The sequence below is a fragment of the Juglans regia genome, chromosome 1 (genome assembly GCF_001411555.2).
Source record: "Juglans regia cultivar Chandler chromosome 1, Walnut 2.0, whole genome shotgun sequence".
In the NCBI taxonomy this organism is placed as follows: domain Eukaryota; kingdom Viridiplantae; phylum Streptophyta; class Magnoliopsida; order Fagales; family Juglandaceae; genus Juglans; species Juglans regia.
This window is the reverse complement of record NC_049901.1, coordinates 43858287-43874633: the sequence shown is the minus strand read 5'-3', so window position 1 is coordinate 43874633 and position 16347 is coordinate 43858287. Positions and strand designations below refer to the sequence as shown.

Genomic DNA, 16347 nt, shown 5'->3' with positions numbered 1-16347 from the left:
GAACACGGGCATTTTGGTCAAACGAAGTCAACCTCCGCACCTTTCCTCCCATCTCTCTCTCCTAACGCTCCAATTTCCCCTGTAAATCTAGGTTTTGTCGCCCAATTTCGATTCTTACTTGGGCAATCAACAGAGGACGGAAGGCACAAAGACACGTCCTTCTCTTCTTCTTGTTGGAGTGTGTGAGTGAGTGAGAGAGAGCCCGGGTTTAGGGCTTTCACGGATCGTCAGATATGTTTCTCCCTGCAACTCTCTCAAATTCGTCTCGATCGTAGAGAAAATGACGGGACAATCTCGGCCACACGATCAGACACCGCTTGCATCCTTGCCTTCCGAACAATTCCACCGTAGGTCAGGAGTTCAAAACTTTTCCTTTTCATCTATTCATGTATTTCGCTATGTTTCCTCGCTTGAATTTTCTTTTAGCTCTGTTTGGTTGTCGAGAAAACCCAGGAAACTGTGTTTTCCGGAATTTGTGTATATTTATATTTTCTTAATTTCCGATAGATGATTGGTTAGAACTTAGAATTTCGATGCTGATTGTTCTGATTGAAGTTTTCTGTATATTTGGTTTGAGATTTTTAGGTCTTGCGTATATGTGGGTTTTTAGTTTTTACGTTTTTTTATGGTGGTGTTGGTTGGAGGGTTTTGGCGGTGTTGCATTTCTTTTCTTTTTTGGTAGGTGGTGGTGTAACTGGTGTTGCATTTCAGTTATGGTATTTTGGATCATTAGTCTGTACGAAAGTATATGCTTAACGTAATTATTTCAATGACATCTGACAGTGCTTTTGGGAGGTTTGATTGGATCAGTTCTAGATGGAAGCCGGTGTGCACAGAAAAAATTCTCCTAGCAAATCAAGTATTGCCATGTCAATTAAATGGAATGTGTGCTTTGCACACTGGCTTCTAAATAGAGTTTTTCTTGATTCGATAGACCATAAGCTTTTAGCCAATAAGTTTTTCCTACCCCGTTTATGACTTTATGTTCATCTTATGAACCGCTGATTCAGTGGCCTTTCCAATATTTTCAGTGGTAGAAATGTTTTCTGTTTGATAGCGCTGAGAGAGGTATCTCCTAGGAGAAAGCATGTGCCAAAAAGGCAATGGGGAAAAGCTTCAAAACCTGGGCCCGAAAGTGAAGCAGCCAAAGATGCAAGACGTGGTCTCCTTTCATGGTACGTACAAACTCTCTCTCTCTCTCTGTAACGCCCGAATGGAAGGTCTAAACCACATGGTCTATAATCTAAAAAAACTAGTCAATGATACAATTAGAGCCCCATTAGAACCTTATAAAGAGTAAGAAATTATCATTCCCAAGCAATGCGGGATCCCATACACCATCTACCCTTATCTACATCATATGGGGTATCACAATCTACCCCCCTTAAATTCCCGACGTCCTCGTCGGGTCTGTCCATTATAGATGGCATGGCTCAAGTCCTACATTTCTGGTTGGGATAGGCTCTGATACCATTTGTAACGCCCCAATAGAAGGCCCAAACCACATGACCTATACTCTAAAAGGACTAGTCAATGATACAATTGTAGCCCCATTAGAACCTTATAAAGAGCAAGAACTTCTCATTCCCAAGTAATGTGGGATCTCATACACCACCTACTCTTATCCTTATCATATGAGGTATCACAAATAGTATCATTGACTAGTCCTTTTGGAGTATAGACCATGTGGTTTGGGCCTTCCATTGGGGCGTTACACTCTCACTCTGTTTTAATTACTTCTTCTGAGATAGAAGCATGCTACTTGCAAATGAAGATAGCCATATAGTTTATGATGCTCATTTTTGTTTTTTTAAGGGTTGAGGCAGAGACATTGCGCCATTTATCTGCCATGTACTGCCCGTTGGTGCCTCCTCCAAGATCAACAATTGCAGCAGCATTCAGTCCTGATGGAAGAACACTTGCTTCTACACAGTAAGTTGTAAGTTGTATTTGTTTTCCAATTCCAGTTCAAGCCTCTCTTGTAACTGAACTTCCCTCTGTTTTGATTTCTGTAGTGGTGACCATACTGTAAAGATAATTGATTGTCAAAGCGGAAGTTGCTTAAAGGTGTTAAGTGGTCATAGGAGGACTCCTTGGGTGGTAAGGCAGTAAGCTTGATTTGTGCGAGTACGCTCTATTTATATATAATTTGCTGGATCTTTTGTCAATATGAAAATGGTTTTGTTAATTGTTAAATATAATTTGTGCTAAATCTGTCGGTATTCAGACTAGTGGTTAAAAGATGGGCTTAGAATGAGCTATAGACTCGGGGCATCCTGGGTCCCCTTCCCCACTAGGGCTCCCATGGATTATCCAATACATGGTTCGTGCATCCATTACTCCCAGGGGTAGGTCTGGAAGGCCTTATCTTGGTGAGGTTCCACGTCAAATAGTTTGTGTGAAACCCTTTCCGAAGAAGTGAAATTATCGTCGAAGGATCTTATTGAAAACATAGTACAACTGGATGAGGCCGTATCCAAGCTACTTCCTTTTTCAAATGCTTTTCTTTGATTTATGTCATTGTAAGATAAAATATTTCTTGATTTCAGCTGTTCGTTTAACTTATATTTTCTATCACTGCCCCCCTTCCTCTGCCTCTCCCTCTTTCTTTTCAATTATCCCTTTCAATAACCTTAATCTAACTTTTCAGCATGCAAGTTTTTGAATTTATTGCCTTTTCATGTGTTTGGCCTATCTCTGATGTTCACTCTTCCTATCAAAGTATTAATGAAGCTTTTACAGGTTAGGTTCCATCCATTGCATCCAGAAATACTTGCAAGTGGGAGCTTGGATTATGAAGTTCGGTTATGGGATGCAAGCACGTCAGAGTGTATAGGATCACGGGATTTCTGTAATTTTGACAAACCCTAGTCGGTTACATTCTGCAACAGTGACTGCAGTTTACTCTTAAGTGTTATTTTTTCCCTCTTATATTACTACACATATGGTGAACCTTATTCCTGTTGTTTTCCTAACAGATCGCCCTATTGCATCCATAGCTTTCCATGCTAAAGGGGATATTCTCGCTGTTGCGTCAGGCCACAAGGTATTGATTCTTGCCTTTGCATAGCTTGTGTAAACCTATCATGCCTAAAGGTTTTGCATTTGCTCCTTTCTTTTTATGTATTTAGTTTGTTAGTCTAGTCATGATTTTGTGGATCTTATCTCTGACAATCCTGTGCAGTTATATTTATGGCACTATAACAAGAGAGGAGAATCTTCATCACCAATCATTGCCTTAAGGACAAGGCGTTCACTTCGAGCAGTGCATTTTCACCCTCATGCTGCTCCATTTCTCTTAACTGCTGAGGTCAGTTATCCAAAGGAAATTTAATTAATTATTTACTTCTACTATAATATACATTACATTATTGGACTGATATGCAGGTCAATGATCTTAACTCTTCAGATTCCTCGATGACACGCGCAACATCTTTGGGTTACTTGCGATATCCTCCTCCCGCTGTTTTTGTTGCAAACGCTCATTCCAATGAGCATGTTAGTCTGACTGCTGAACTACCTCTCACGTCCTTACCTTTCTTGTTTGTGCCTTCATTTGCTATAGATGATTCAAGAACAACAGATTTGCAGCGTTCCAATCAGCATGTTGGTTCAAGTAGCTTGCAAGTTGGGTCCTTTGTTTCAACACCATTTCAAATGGATGCAAATGAAGCACCGCGCTATGATGGTATGCTGTCTCTTATGGAGACATTTCCTGCTATTCCTAATGGCTCGCATAGTGGTATTGAGGAAGCTGCAAATAACCATTTCCCTAGTGGAACGGGAAGTGGCGTTTATGACCTCACCGTGGACGCCATGGAAACTGATGAAATGCAGCCTGTTGGGAGAAGCCAGCATGGAACCTCTACTAACTTGGATACTGTGGGTGGTGCCAATACTGGCTTTGGTGGAGTACCTGGCTATCCTGGATATATTCCAAACCGCTTGGATCTTCCTGGGTATGGGGAATTTCATCAACTTTTACCTCGCCGAGACCCAAGTGGTTGGGAGCTACCTTTTTTGCAAGGATGGTTAATGGGTCAAAGCCAAGCTGGTCTTACCTCAATGTTGCCTCTTAATGGTGATGGTGGTAATCTAGAGCACTCAGCTCAATATTCTTCCATCTTGACATCTCGCATGTCTATTCATAATGTGGCAATGCCAGGCAGCATCAGCCTATCTGGAATTTCTGGAAGATCTGGCCTGCGGCATCATTTCCCACACTCCCACTTCTCTGCGTCTGAATCTGTGGAGGGTGCTGGTTCTGTTAATGCCCCGAATGATCGGGCTGATACGCAACCAATTATGAGCAGAATCCAGTCAGAAATCACCACCTCACTTGCTGCTGCGACTGCTGCAGAGCTACCTTGCACTGTGAAGCTAAGGGTGTGGTCACATGATATAAATAATCCTTTTGCTCAACTCAATCCTGAAAGATGCTGCTTAATCATACCCCACGCTGTCCTTTGTAGGTAAGCATGAAGTTTTTTTATTGAGATTTGACATTTTTTGCTTTGCTATGGTACCTGATATTATGCAGCAGCATGGCTTTATTGCATTTTCCAGTAGCACCACCATCTTTTTTCTATTGTTTACAGACACTGCTGTTTTTAAAATCTGCAATATCTGTTGGTAGAAGTGACATTTCACTTTATTTATTTTTTGCAAAGTCATGAAGCTCAACTTGTCATTACTCTTACATTTTGGAATTTTGGCGCAATTGTACTCGCAGTGAAATGGGTGCCCATTTTTCGCCTTGCGGAAAGTTTTTAGCTGCCTGTGTTGCATGCACGCTTCCTCATATGGAAGCTGATCCAGGATATCACACTTTAATTCATCAAGATCCTGGGGCTGCGACATCCCCAACTCGACATCCAGTCTCAGCTCACCAAGTCATATACGAGCTTCGGATTTATTCCCTTGAGAAGGCAACGTAAAGCTTCATTCCTATAGTCCACTCTTGTGCTGCTTTTAATGTTTCGCCCCTTTTTTTCCTGTTAATTTTTTTGCCGATGATGAAACAAATGGTCTTTGCTCAATGTATGGAAAGAAATTTTTTATGGTGATGTTGCATACTTCATACCTTGTAATTCTGCTTTTACAGCTTTGGTTCAGTGCTCGTATCACGAGCAATTAGAGCTGCTCATTGTTTGACTTCTATCCAGGTCAGTTAACTTCCATTGATGGATGAGACCTGTCTGAATTCATTTTACCCTTGGCTTGTGATTTGTGTCAAATTCATGATTTGCTGTTGGCCTATTCTAGTTCTTAGCTTGTAACTAGGTGTTTCTCTTGTATACTTCCTGTGTACTTGGACTATGCCTATTTACTTGACAGTCAATAAAATCTCTTGTTACTTATAAAAAAAAAAAAAAAGTGATTTGTGTCAAATTTTCATTTGCAATGTTTTAATATTTGCAATTCTTCATCAATCTGTATAACGACTGGGTTGAGCTAACTCCTATCTTCTGGCCAACTGTACTTTTTATTGAGAAAAATTTTTATCTGGCCAACCGTGTTTGGTCCATAATTTAATTGATATATTAGTTAATAACAAAAAGTTAATTTATATTCTTAAGTGTGTGCATAACATAATAGAAAAGAGAGCAGTTTAGATATCTTAGTAATGAGTCAGGAATTTTGCAGGTGGAGATCACATATAGGATTTGGGTTCATCATTTTTGCACCACACATTGGCATTCATTTTTCTGTTAAACTCCCTTAAAAAAAGCTGCAGCAAGTTGCTGTTTGCCTTGTAGGTCAAACCTCTTAATATAGTTTAACAAGACCAAACTACAACTCTAGTCAATGGTCTAAGTAGTCTAGCTGTCCAGTGCTGGGTTAGAATACATTTTTGTTAGCATGACTGAACTATATTCTGTATGTTTGTCGTGGACACAGCTTTTCTTTTGCCTGCTTCTTTATCTTAACTTTCAATTCTGCTAAAAATAGTTTTTAAAGAGTGATATAATTGCCTTGTATAGCAAATTTTTTATAGAAACGCACAAGCTGCTTGCTAGATGCATTTAGTGCTCTGGCTTAACGGTTTGCAATAAATGGCTTAGTGCTGTTTTTTGGGAATTTTAGATATTTGTTGATCAATACCTTAAAACTTGATGTGCTTTGTGTTTAACATCAAATTTGTTTGTTCACTTGGCTCATTTGATTAATTAAAGTGCCAGAATGTCAGTGTTGTGTAACTGTGTTTGCATGGATGCCAAAAATCATGGAGATCATTTTGTTATGTATTAAACTATAATGCTTGAAATTGGTGTGAACTAAACCTGTGCGGTTGTTGTGTTTGCAGTTCTCACCCACATCTGAACACATATTACTTGCCTATGGTCGACGTCATGGTTCTCTTCTTAAAAGCATTGTCATTGATGAGGAAACAACCTTACCTATTTACACTGTTCTGGAGGTAAAAGCATTTTCGTTGCATTTTTTTTCATTTGTTTAGTCGATTTCCCATCATGATTTTTTTTTTCCTTAAATGCTACTTTACAATGTTGGAAATCTGTCCTGTTCGAATTGAAGCTCAACATATTGTTTGCAATTCAGGTTTACAGAGTTTCAGATATGGAACTTGTGGGAGTGCTTCCAAGTGCTGAGGATGAGGTCAATGTTGCTTGCTTCCATCCATTTGCCGGAGGGGGTCTTGTTTATGGAACAAAGGTGTGCTTTGTGTATGTTGTGAGAAAAATCTTGGTTGTCATGGGTATGGATATATTATTAAGCTGCCATTTTTTGCGGTTGAGTGCAGGAAGGGAAGCTGAGGGTTCTACAGTGTGATGGCGGTCGTGGTGTAAATTGCACCAGATCAATTTACTTTCCTGAGGAAAACATGGCTCTTGTTGGATAGTGAGACAGGGGGGTTGTGTTGTATTCTTGCCTTTTAAAAAAAAAAGAAAAGAAAAGAAAAGAAAGATAGAAATCATTTTATTAATTTTTATATTTTAAAATCGGTCTTAGCCTTTTGTTTACATGTTTATGCATATTTCCTTTTTTTTTTTATCCGTTTTTCATAGATCCCAAAGCAGCTTTATACTTTTTGTAAATACTAGTTATAGCTTGAATTTAGTTTTTGCTTGAAAAACGGAGCTGGTGACTAGTCTTTATTCATGGCATGGTTGAATTTGAGGACGTGCTGGAGAAAAAAGATTTGTCGAAGTTAATTCACCAAAAAAAATAAAAAATAAAATAAAATAAAGAATTTTTATTTAAATATGTATGTATATTGCTAATCTTACCAGTTGTTGATAGGGAAATTCCCATATCTTTATTTTTGTTAAAGAAGTGCTGCTTTGTTTAGAAAAACAAATAAACAACCAAGCCAACGATTATTAAACAGAAGATTATTAAACAGAAGCAAGCACGCAAGTCAAAGTGGTGAGTAGAATAAAATTATAAGTAGTACTATTTCCTTCAAATATGCATTTTTTTTTATTTATTGGCGTAATCTCAGGAAATCAACTAGATTTATCGATAAAAGAGCTAATCTGAATAGGTCGATTCTCATGACTTTTATGTCCACATGTTGAAAAAGCAATTGGGAATCGCATGATAAATAAAAAAAGGCATATTTTTATATGAATGGCATGATAAATAATTAAAAAAAAGGAATATTTTAGCATGCCCTTAAAATAAGAACAATACTATATAGTACTATACATACACATATCTTACTAATTCTATTCTATTTTATTCAAGTGTTTATATAATTACTTTAAAAACAATAGTTGATTTTACATTTGATAGAAATTAAATGCTATATTCAGATAGATCAAATCATATATAGTATATAACGTAGAATATTTATTGAACTCTTATACGTCAGAAATACTTAATTTTGATCATGTGTTGTAGAAATTATTAGAACCAGAGAATGAGACCATATTAACTTAATCTGGAAGGTGAACTCTTAAAGAATAATTAGAAACGCCAAATATATATGCCTTTCGCTGAAGGGCTTGATCTTTGCATGTTTGTTTTAGTTAGATTCAATGTAAGTTGTAGGTGGGGTGGCTCATAACGTTCATCAGCTAATTAGTTAAAATAGTAATTAAAATCTCTGATCTAAACCCACAGAATTAATTTGCACAAGGATTAATATAATAGGTAGTGGTCGGATGCATGCATGCATGCTGGGTCATGCAGTAATTAATGCAAGCTAGCTGTACTTGCGGAGAAATAAGGAGTAGTAGTACTCTTCTCGAAATTAATTTTTTTCTTTGACTTGATGGCCACGTATATATGCATGTGCAAGATTGTCGCCAAGATTGACGATTGACAATGGAATAAACCATTCATATTCGTGTATATACCATGGAATATTATATATATATATATATATATATATCATACCATGCATTAATATATAATGCATTAATAAACTATTGAAATGTTTTGGTATACCTTGGGAACTGCTAGATTACTAACAGCAAAAACTATGTACACGCGCACATATATATACTAGCTTCCGAAACTTGCATTTTTTTCTTGTAGTACTACAGAAACATTAAGACATTCATGAACCTTTCTTTTTCAATTTGTTAGATAAATGCATGCATGCTTTTCATGACCATGAGACTTTAATAATTAGGTAATTAGCTAGTAAACTAGTTATCTATATAGTACTTGCAGTACTTGATTTGACATTTGAGCGTGGCAGCACGAGCAACTAATTAATTATAATGAGATCATAGTCATGCAGGAGATAATGAATGGATGGATCGATGATGAATATATATCATGCATCCAGTACTGCTACTACTACTACTATTAGTACTGTTTATTATTATTTCCTCATGCACCCACTTTGCGATGACCATTATATATTGTCCTCGATCGATCTGATCTGTACGTAATGCATGTCTTAATTTTGTTGGTGACAGCTTGATACATAGTTCATCTTCTAATTCAATATACATGGAATCATTTGACCTCCATCCATGTATGGAATCGAATCTAAGCCGCCAACAGGTTTTGGACCAAGAAAACAGCATCTTCTCTTTACAATAAGATACAACCAGTTAGATGCATAAACACACCTCCAAAAAAAAAAAAAAAAGTAGGGTAATAGATGCTGATTGTGCTGTTCTTTTTTTTTTTTTTTTTTGGTGCTGTTGTTTTCATTCTATGCACGTACTCTCTGTTATATATTATAGTATTATTTTTTACATATTCTTCTCTCTCTCTCTCTGATCTCTCTCTCTCTAAATTCTCTACTTACTTAGTGTAAAATATAAGAAGTAAAAACCTGCATATATTATATATACACAAAAGACAGAAGAAAGATTAACTCAAAAGTTTCACCTTGCCAATGACTCCCGATCACCTTAAAATTAGTACTATTTTTTTTTATCAAATATTTATTATATGAACAATGAATAAAAAATTTGAAATAATTTAAAAAGAATAAATTTTAATTTTTTTTTTAAAATATTAAATATAAAATGTGATGAAAGTTACGTAGTAAAGCTCTTAATTCTTTGATCTCTCAGCTAATTCAGTTGAATAAGGCATTAATGATTGAAGAAGTAGTACGTACGGAGCCAGGTCAGAAATCATAAGGCTGCGTTTGGAGACAAACAAAAATTGGAACGTCACCAGTGAGCTATCCACTTCAACCAACGTACATTAATATTATATATAGTCATCCAGCTAATCATACAGAGATGAATGGGACCCTCTCCATGCATGAACCCCCTCAAAATTCATTAAGATCAAAAGGATCATGAGTAATTATACGAAACCTTTTGCCAAATGATCTACCAAACCCAAGCACACGGAGCTAGCCAGCCCGGACATGGTATTTACTACATATATTCTTTTTCCATCAACATTTCCACGGTACGTACGGTTCTTTGTAAAAAAAAAAAAAATTTAGTAAACTTATTGCTAGCTCTTTACAATGATTAATATAAAGAATATTAAATGTAATATACTTTGACTAATATTAAATGTATTTTGTAATATGGCAAATGACACAGTCATTATATATAAGGGAGACAACAATTACTTAATCAAATAGTTGTATCTCTTAACACTTTCTCAACCAACACTTTCCGACCGTGTGTCTCTTAACAGGGGCCGGCTAACTCCTGCTTATAAAACGGCAAGCAGCTCATGTGTCCAAATCACTTGGCCTTAAAAAAACATCATGTATAATTTCAGTAACGCTGCAGCTAGCTTAATTATAAATTTGTAAGAGACACTACGTACGTACTGCATGTCAAGAATTCTTTATATATGCAGAAGCTGTTTTAGCTGTCTTCGATCGTTAAAAACTATGTCATAATATATATCTCACAAAAAGCAACTGCATGCATATATGTGTAATTGATTTCTTGACAATCAACTAAGGTGGATCGATCAGATTATTATATATGTATTCTACTCATGTCATTACAAGACCAAGAACTATATACGGAAGCAAATTACTTTTGCCCTGCCGCAAAAATAAAAGCAGCTAGCTGTTATAAGTTCGTCAAAATTAAACTTTTTCCTTTTTCTTTTTAACCATGCAAACAGGCCCTAGAGTAGAAAAGTTAAAGTGCATGGGTATAATTGTCGTACGCATGCTGGCCGGGGCCTCGTGCTCCGATAAAAAAAAAAAAAAAAAAAAAACAAAGGAGGTGTCTAAATCATTCCATACGAAGGAAGAGGAAGGTGCATGCTATGCTAGCTTTTAATTTGTTCTTGATTTATAAAAAAATATACATATCTGTGTATCGAGCGTTGACCAGTCAAAGGAAATTAAATGCTTTATTTAAATACGTAAAGAAGATCATTAGTTTGAATAGGACATGTATTGACTAAATGTGCTCCCACAACTTTGACCAAAGATATTATATATTTATACTAAACAGAAAAGAAAAGCTCTAAAAATAAACAGATAGGGACAAATCATGAAAATGCTTCTCTTTCCTTTTCTTTTCAAAAAATGAATATGGCGAACCATGAACAACAGATAAGAAGAAGGTACTAAGAACATTAACTAATTAGAAGAAGAAGAAGAAGATCAAGATCAGGATGATGATGAGGAATTTGATTCGAATTTGTAGTATTTATCCACTGCTACTGAGACGTCCCAAGTGCAACTAAGTCCTTTAGGAATGGTAACAAGGTCTCCAGCGCCAAACTCTACAACAGACGATGATGAGCCTTTTGGGTATGCTTTTACCTTCCCTCTCAACAAATAGCAAGTTTCTTCTGCATCAAACTTCAGTTGGTACTTTCCTGGCGAGCAACCCCATCTATTTTTACAAACACCCAGATATATAAGTACCCGCCGGCCATAAGAAATAAGCAAAGTTTAGAATGAACTAGAGAGAGAGAGAGAGAGAGAGAGAGAGAGGGCGGCTTACTTGGGCCAGCACTTGATGTTCAACTCGGTTAGCCGCGATTCAGATGGGTTGCTTTCAACGATAATTCTCAGGTTGTGGGACGAACTTGGGTTGGACTCTGCAGCCATTAAAGAAGAAACGCGAGCGTCTGAATTTTAGGAGTACTAGCGTCGAAGAAGAAGATGGCAGCACTAGTGTGAGGAGAATTCTTCCTTTTTTCCGTTACTTCTCGAGTTGGTAATCTATATTCTAGAAAGAGAGAGAGAGAGAGAGAGAGAGAGAAATCAGGAATCTTATAAACATGACAGAGGAGAAACAACTAGAGCTCTTAAATATTTATAGGGATTTATTAGCTAGGGAAGGCTTCCGATGGGCGGGGCGGATATGCCATTACCCATAGGCATTGACAACAACACCCCATATATGTCACATTCACATGATACCCTACTTTTAAAATTAGGGTTACTTAATTTTCATCTGTGCCGTCCATTCTATCTCACATTTTTTAATAAATATTTTTGTTGAAATTTTCAGAGTAGAAAAAAGAAAAGCCCCATAATAATAATAATAATATTAATATTAATCTCCTAAATATTTAGATACATTTAAAAAATAAATAAAAATGATTTGTACAAATTTTAAATAGATAAGTTTTATATAAATCCTTATAAAAAAATAGATCTCACTTAAAAAAATTATAAAAAAAATTAATTTTTATTAGGGAAACTCACTTTTTTATAAAGAGCTTGTATGAGAATTGTCTATCTAAGATTTGTACATAACATTACTCTATAATAAACTCATGATCACAAGTCTTTAAACTCAAATACAATTCAATTGTAAGTGAAAATGTAGTTTTATAATACGTACACTGATCATGATGATGATGATGGAGAATCAAGTAATATTTCCTAAATATCTCTTCTTTTTTAAATTATATTTTTATCCATATACTTACGATATCGTAATTATACATATCGGATATTTACAATATCGGATATGATATCTATATATTTTTATCCAATATTTACGATATCAACTTGTGTTGAACATGCAATATTAATTACAATATCGATTTATTATCATTATAAAAAAATTATTTATTTATAACCAGTTACTTCTAGTGAAAATGATTATTTTTTATCAAAATGCATTTATTTTTATCGTAAATAGTTGCTATTGTCGCAAATAATCCGTCACAAATATTACTTATTTTTTTTTATAGTGATATATATATATATATCGATCTATTCATATACTTATGATATCGTTAAACATTTATATATACGGCTTGTCGAGTAATATTTGAGAAGAAGGATGGAAATTTTTCAAAGTATTTCTAAAATCCAAAATAGTAGCTAGCTAGCTAGCTAGCTATTTCACAATTTATTTTTTATTAATCTTATAACACATACGCACAAATTAAATCAGTTTTCAAGGATTTCACCCACCGGCCTGTACGTATTAATTGGAGTACTGAAACTAATTAATTAGGAAAATGCCCGCTGGGGGCTCCCGCTGGGAGCTCCCGCTGGAGCTCCAGTGTATTTTATGATGTGTATTTTTTACTTTTTTTTTTTATATAGATGTTTTTAATGATTTTAAATATTTTTAAAAAATAAAAAAATTTATAATATTATTAAATAATACTTGCTTAATCACAAAGTAAAATATAAAATATTTTTTTATGATTTTTTATTTTACTTCGTGATTAAGGAAGTATTTTTAAATAATTTTTTTTTTTACTTCTTGATTAAGAAAGTGTTTTTAATGATATTTTAAATTTATTTTATTTTTAAAAAAATATTAAAAAATAAAAAAAAAAAATTATATAAAAAACAACTTAAAAAAAAACACATACAATTTCTACTACAGCCCCCAGCGGGAGCTCCCAGCGGGAGCCCCCAGCGGGGGCTGTAGCACTATCCAATTAATTAAGTCCTACCAATTATATATGGCTAGCTATATATATATATATATAGATGCATGCAAACATGCAGATGAATATATTATAATTTGTCTTGTAATATATTCGCGATCGATCGATCGAGTACTATATATATATATATATATATATATATATATATATATGTGTGTGTGTGTCATGTGTGATGATTAATTAATAGACAATCATGTCGGTGAGAATTAGATTATAATTTTCTGATCAAAGCACACCTCCATGAGAAAAGAATAATATATATATATATATAATATAGAAAAATGCTAAATATATTTAAAGAAAAATTTATAAAAATTTATTTTTTTACATGTCAGTTATTGATATATTAAAAATTATGAAATTTAAAATTTAAAAGAAAAATAATAAATGAATTTTGTAAGTAAAAATGTAATTAAGTACATGTAGTACGCTCTCTCTCTCATCTCCGCTCTCTCTCTCATCTCTGCTCTCGCTCTCTCTCTCATCTCCGCTCTCTCTCTCATCTCTGCTCTCGCTCTCTCTCTCATCTCTGCTCTCTCTCCTCTCTGCTCTCTCTCTCTCGTTTTTCCTCTCAAATATGTGGTGTATATTTTGACATCTAATGTGTGCAAAATTAACTTCAATAAACAGTGGCTTCTATATATAATATTTCATATATATATATATATATTAGCTCTACTAACCCATAAAATACTAATTAAAATCCCTTTCTTCTAGGAGTTGAGACTTTGAGCTGGTTCCCTTAACAAAATGCAAAATCACATGTAGAAATTGGCTAAACGCAGAATTGGAATCGAGCAGTACTAGTACGACTCGACCGATTTAATTTTTTTCCTCTGTGGAATATTTAATGTAGAAAGGGATTCATGTCAATCATCTAGTAATTGAGAGGGCAAACGCGCACATGCAAAAACAACAATTTTTTAAAGGATAAATTATTTTAATTATTTATATATCCACAAATTATTTAGAATAATTTTCTTTTTTGACTAACCGACATATCTATATATATAATTATTAGATATTAATTTGTCACGTGTACAAGTACTACTGCTAGCTAGTTATGCTCTGATCCGGCCCAATAATTAATTAGTTTGCTTTCATCCACTACTTTCTTTTCTATCTGTTTGAAATGAAATTTGATTATTATAAACCACATGCATATTGCATAATTTGAATGGTCAAATCAATTCTCCATCCATCTTGTATTTAATTATTTTCAACACATATATATATATATATATATATTATGCATGCAATGTCATACATATACATATATATATGAAAAAAAATCTATTTATTATTTTTTTTTAACATCCTTATAGGTGGTATTATACGATAAATTTGTAAATAAAATATAATAAATAATTTTTAATAAATAGATTCATTTAGATATAAAAATGAGATAATTTTATCTTATTTTATTTTATTTAATTTTAATTAATAATTTTATTATTATTTATAAATTATCTCAATTTATGTTGTGAGAAAATATCTTGAAATAAAGATCAGGAGGATTACTATATATATATATATTATAATACATATTATATAGAAATGAAGGCCGGTGATAATTGGCCCGGTCAAAGAGATGACCAGATAAATCAATGTGAAAGAGACACCTGGCACTGTGTTACTGGGGAAAATACATAGAACTGTTTGACCAAAGGAATCATCAAGATACCGACATAAAGCTTTTACCTCTTCGGCTTTATTGATGGATGTGGATGTCCCCTCAATACTCTCCTTTTCTTTTTTATTTACCTCCAAATTTCCCACGTGCAATGGATTGGATCGGATTTCTAAAATGGACCTTTTCTTTTTGTCTCTTTGTTTATTGAATGGAAAAATATTTGCATCAGTTTCACACCAGCACACACTCAACCTATTGAGTGTTAAAAAAAAAAAAAAAAGTGATGTGAAGTGTGTGCTGGTGTGGGGCTGATGCATAGCATTTTTCTTATTGAATAATGCTGGAGTTGCCGCTGGGGGCTGGGGCTGCCGTTGGGTTTTAGATGTGTTTTTATGTATTTTTTTAAAAATTAAAAAAATATATATAATATTATTAAAAAAATATTTTAAAATATAATTTTTTATTTTATTTCGTGATTAAAGAAATATTTTTAAATAATTTTTTTTTACTTTTTAATTAATAAAGTATTTTTAATGATATTTTAAATTTATTTTATTTTTTAAAAATATTTAAAAATATTAAAAAAATTTATATAAAAAATAATTTAAAAAAAACACATAAAAATACATGCTAGAGAGCACCTAGCGAGAGCTGTAGGATTGTCCTCGTTTATTTGGATTTTGTACCTAATCACACGGCCTCTCGATGCCCCAAACAAAAAGTGTCACATCTTTTACAATTCTCTCTCACACCGATGACACTATCGCAGCTTCGTGTCTCTTCCATGATCATCATCATAGGCTGCTGATTTTTGGTTGGATAGTTTGATTTGGATAATGTGTGCTTTTGTCTAGTTTTATTTAGATATTTTAATCTGTTTGGATATGTAACGGGTACATTTTAACCTAACCTCGAAATTATAATAGGGGCACTATGGTCGGATTAGTACACGTAGTAAAGATATTTTACTCCATGATGGGATAGGAGTAATTTGGATCAAGCCATCACATGAATTCCTACGGAGTAGGGTTTAAACTCGCTCTTTTATTATTAATAGATATTATTTCATAGTATAGATTAAATTTGGAGAATAACATGCAATAGAAATTCCCTTCACAACATCATTTATCCTTAATTGACTATGTTTTCATATAAAACACAATCCGGATGGGCCCAAAAAGGCCTATTCTGGGCCTCAACTGGATAATCAATACGACGAGCAAAGTGAAAATCCTGTAATGGGCGGAGTGAAGAAAGTGTCTCTGCCCATACATATTTGAATATGGGCCAAAAATGTTATTAGGCTCATAGATGTTTAAACTTCTGCTTAGCCCAATGTATTACCCAACCCAAACCTAACCGGCCATTACACTTCCAGCAAAGCCGCGGCCCGCGGGTCCTTGTCAGTCGCATCGGCCACTCCGACC

General features: G+C 34.4%; 2 protein-coding genes across 5 annotated transcripts; one reads left to right on the top strand and one right to left on the bottom strand.

Moving 5' to 3' along the window:
- Positions 1–6907, top strand: LOC109012671. 4 transcript variants are annotated; one of them, XM_018994427.2, is made up of 14 exons: positions 1–351; positions 1032–1175; positions 1816–1932; positions 2016–2100; positions 2743–2851; positions 2979–3046; positions 3185–3310; positions 3388–3439; positions 3566–4472; positions 4733–4933; positions 5105–5165; positions 6308–6421; positions 6562–6675; positions 6764–6907. In XM_018994427.2, the coding sequence occupies exons 1-14, from the start codon at positions 281–283 to the stop codon at positions 6860–6862; spliced, it is 2268 nt and encodes a 755-aa protein (XP_018849972.1). In that variant the 5' UTR covers positions 1–280; the 3' UTR covers positions 6863–6907. The 4 variants fall into 4 exon arrangements, with proteins under 4 accessions (XP_018849972.1, XP_035548916.1, XP_018849973.1 ...); XM_035693023.1 differs by adding an exon at positions 784–859 and having other exon boundaries at positions 1058–1175; positions 3388–4472; XM_018994428.2 differs by having other exon boundaries at positions 1058–1175; positions 3388–4472.
- A 3908-nt stretch (positions 6908–10815) lies between these two features.
- On the bottom strand, positions 10816–11664 carry LOC109012745. The gene is made up of 2 exons (XM_018994534.2): positions 11370–11664; positions 10816–11258 (listed from the first exon to the last, which is right to left on the bottom strand). Exons 1-2 carry the CDS (start codon positions 11474–11476, stop codon positions 11030–11032), a joined length of 336 nt encoding a protein of 111 aa, XP_018850079.1. The 5' UTR covers positions 11477–11664; the 3' UTR covers positions 10816–11029.
- Positions 11665–16347: the final 4683 nt, after the last annotated feature.

Coding starts and splice junctions, on each gene's coding strand:
- LOC109012745 (XM_018994534.2), bottom strand. CDS start 11,476: ATGGCTGCAGAGTCCAACCCAAGTTCGTCCCACAACCTGAGAATTATC. Junction 11,259..11,369: donor AACATCAAGTGCTGGCCCAA/GTAAGCCGCCCT, acceptor TTGTAAAAATAG/ATGGGGTTGCTCGCCAGGAA.
- LOC109012671 (XM_018994426.2), top strand. CDS start 281: ATGACGGGACAATCTCGGCCACACGATCAGACACCGCTTGCATCCTTG. Junction 1,176..1,815: donor AGACGTGGTCTCCTTTCATG/GTACGTACAAAC, acceptor TGTTTTTTTAAG/GGTTGAGGCAGAGACATTGC. Junction 6,422..6,561: donor CTATTTACACTGTTCTGGAG/GTAAAAGCATTT, acceptor TTTGCAATTCAG/GTTTACAGAGTTTCAGATAT.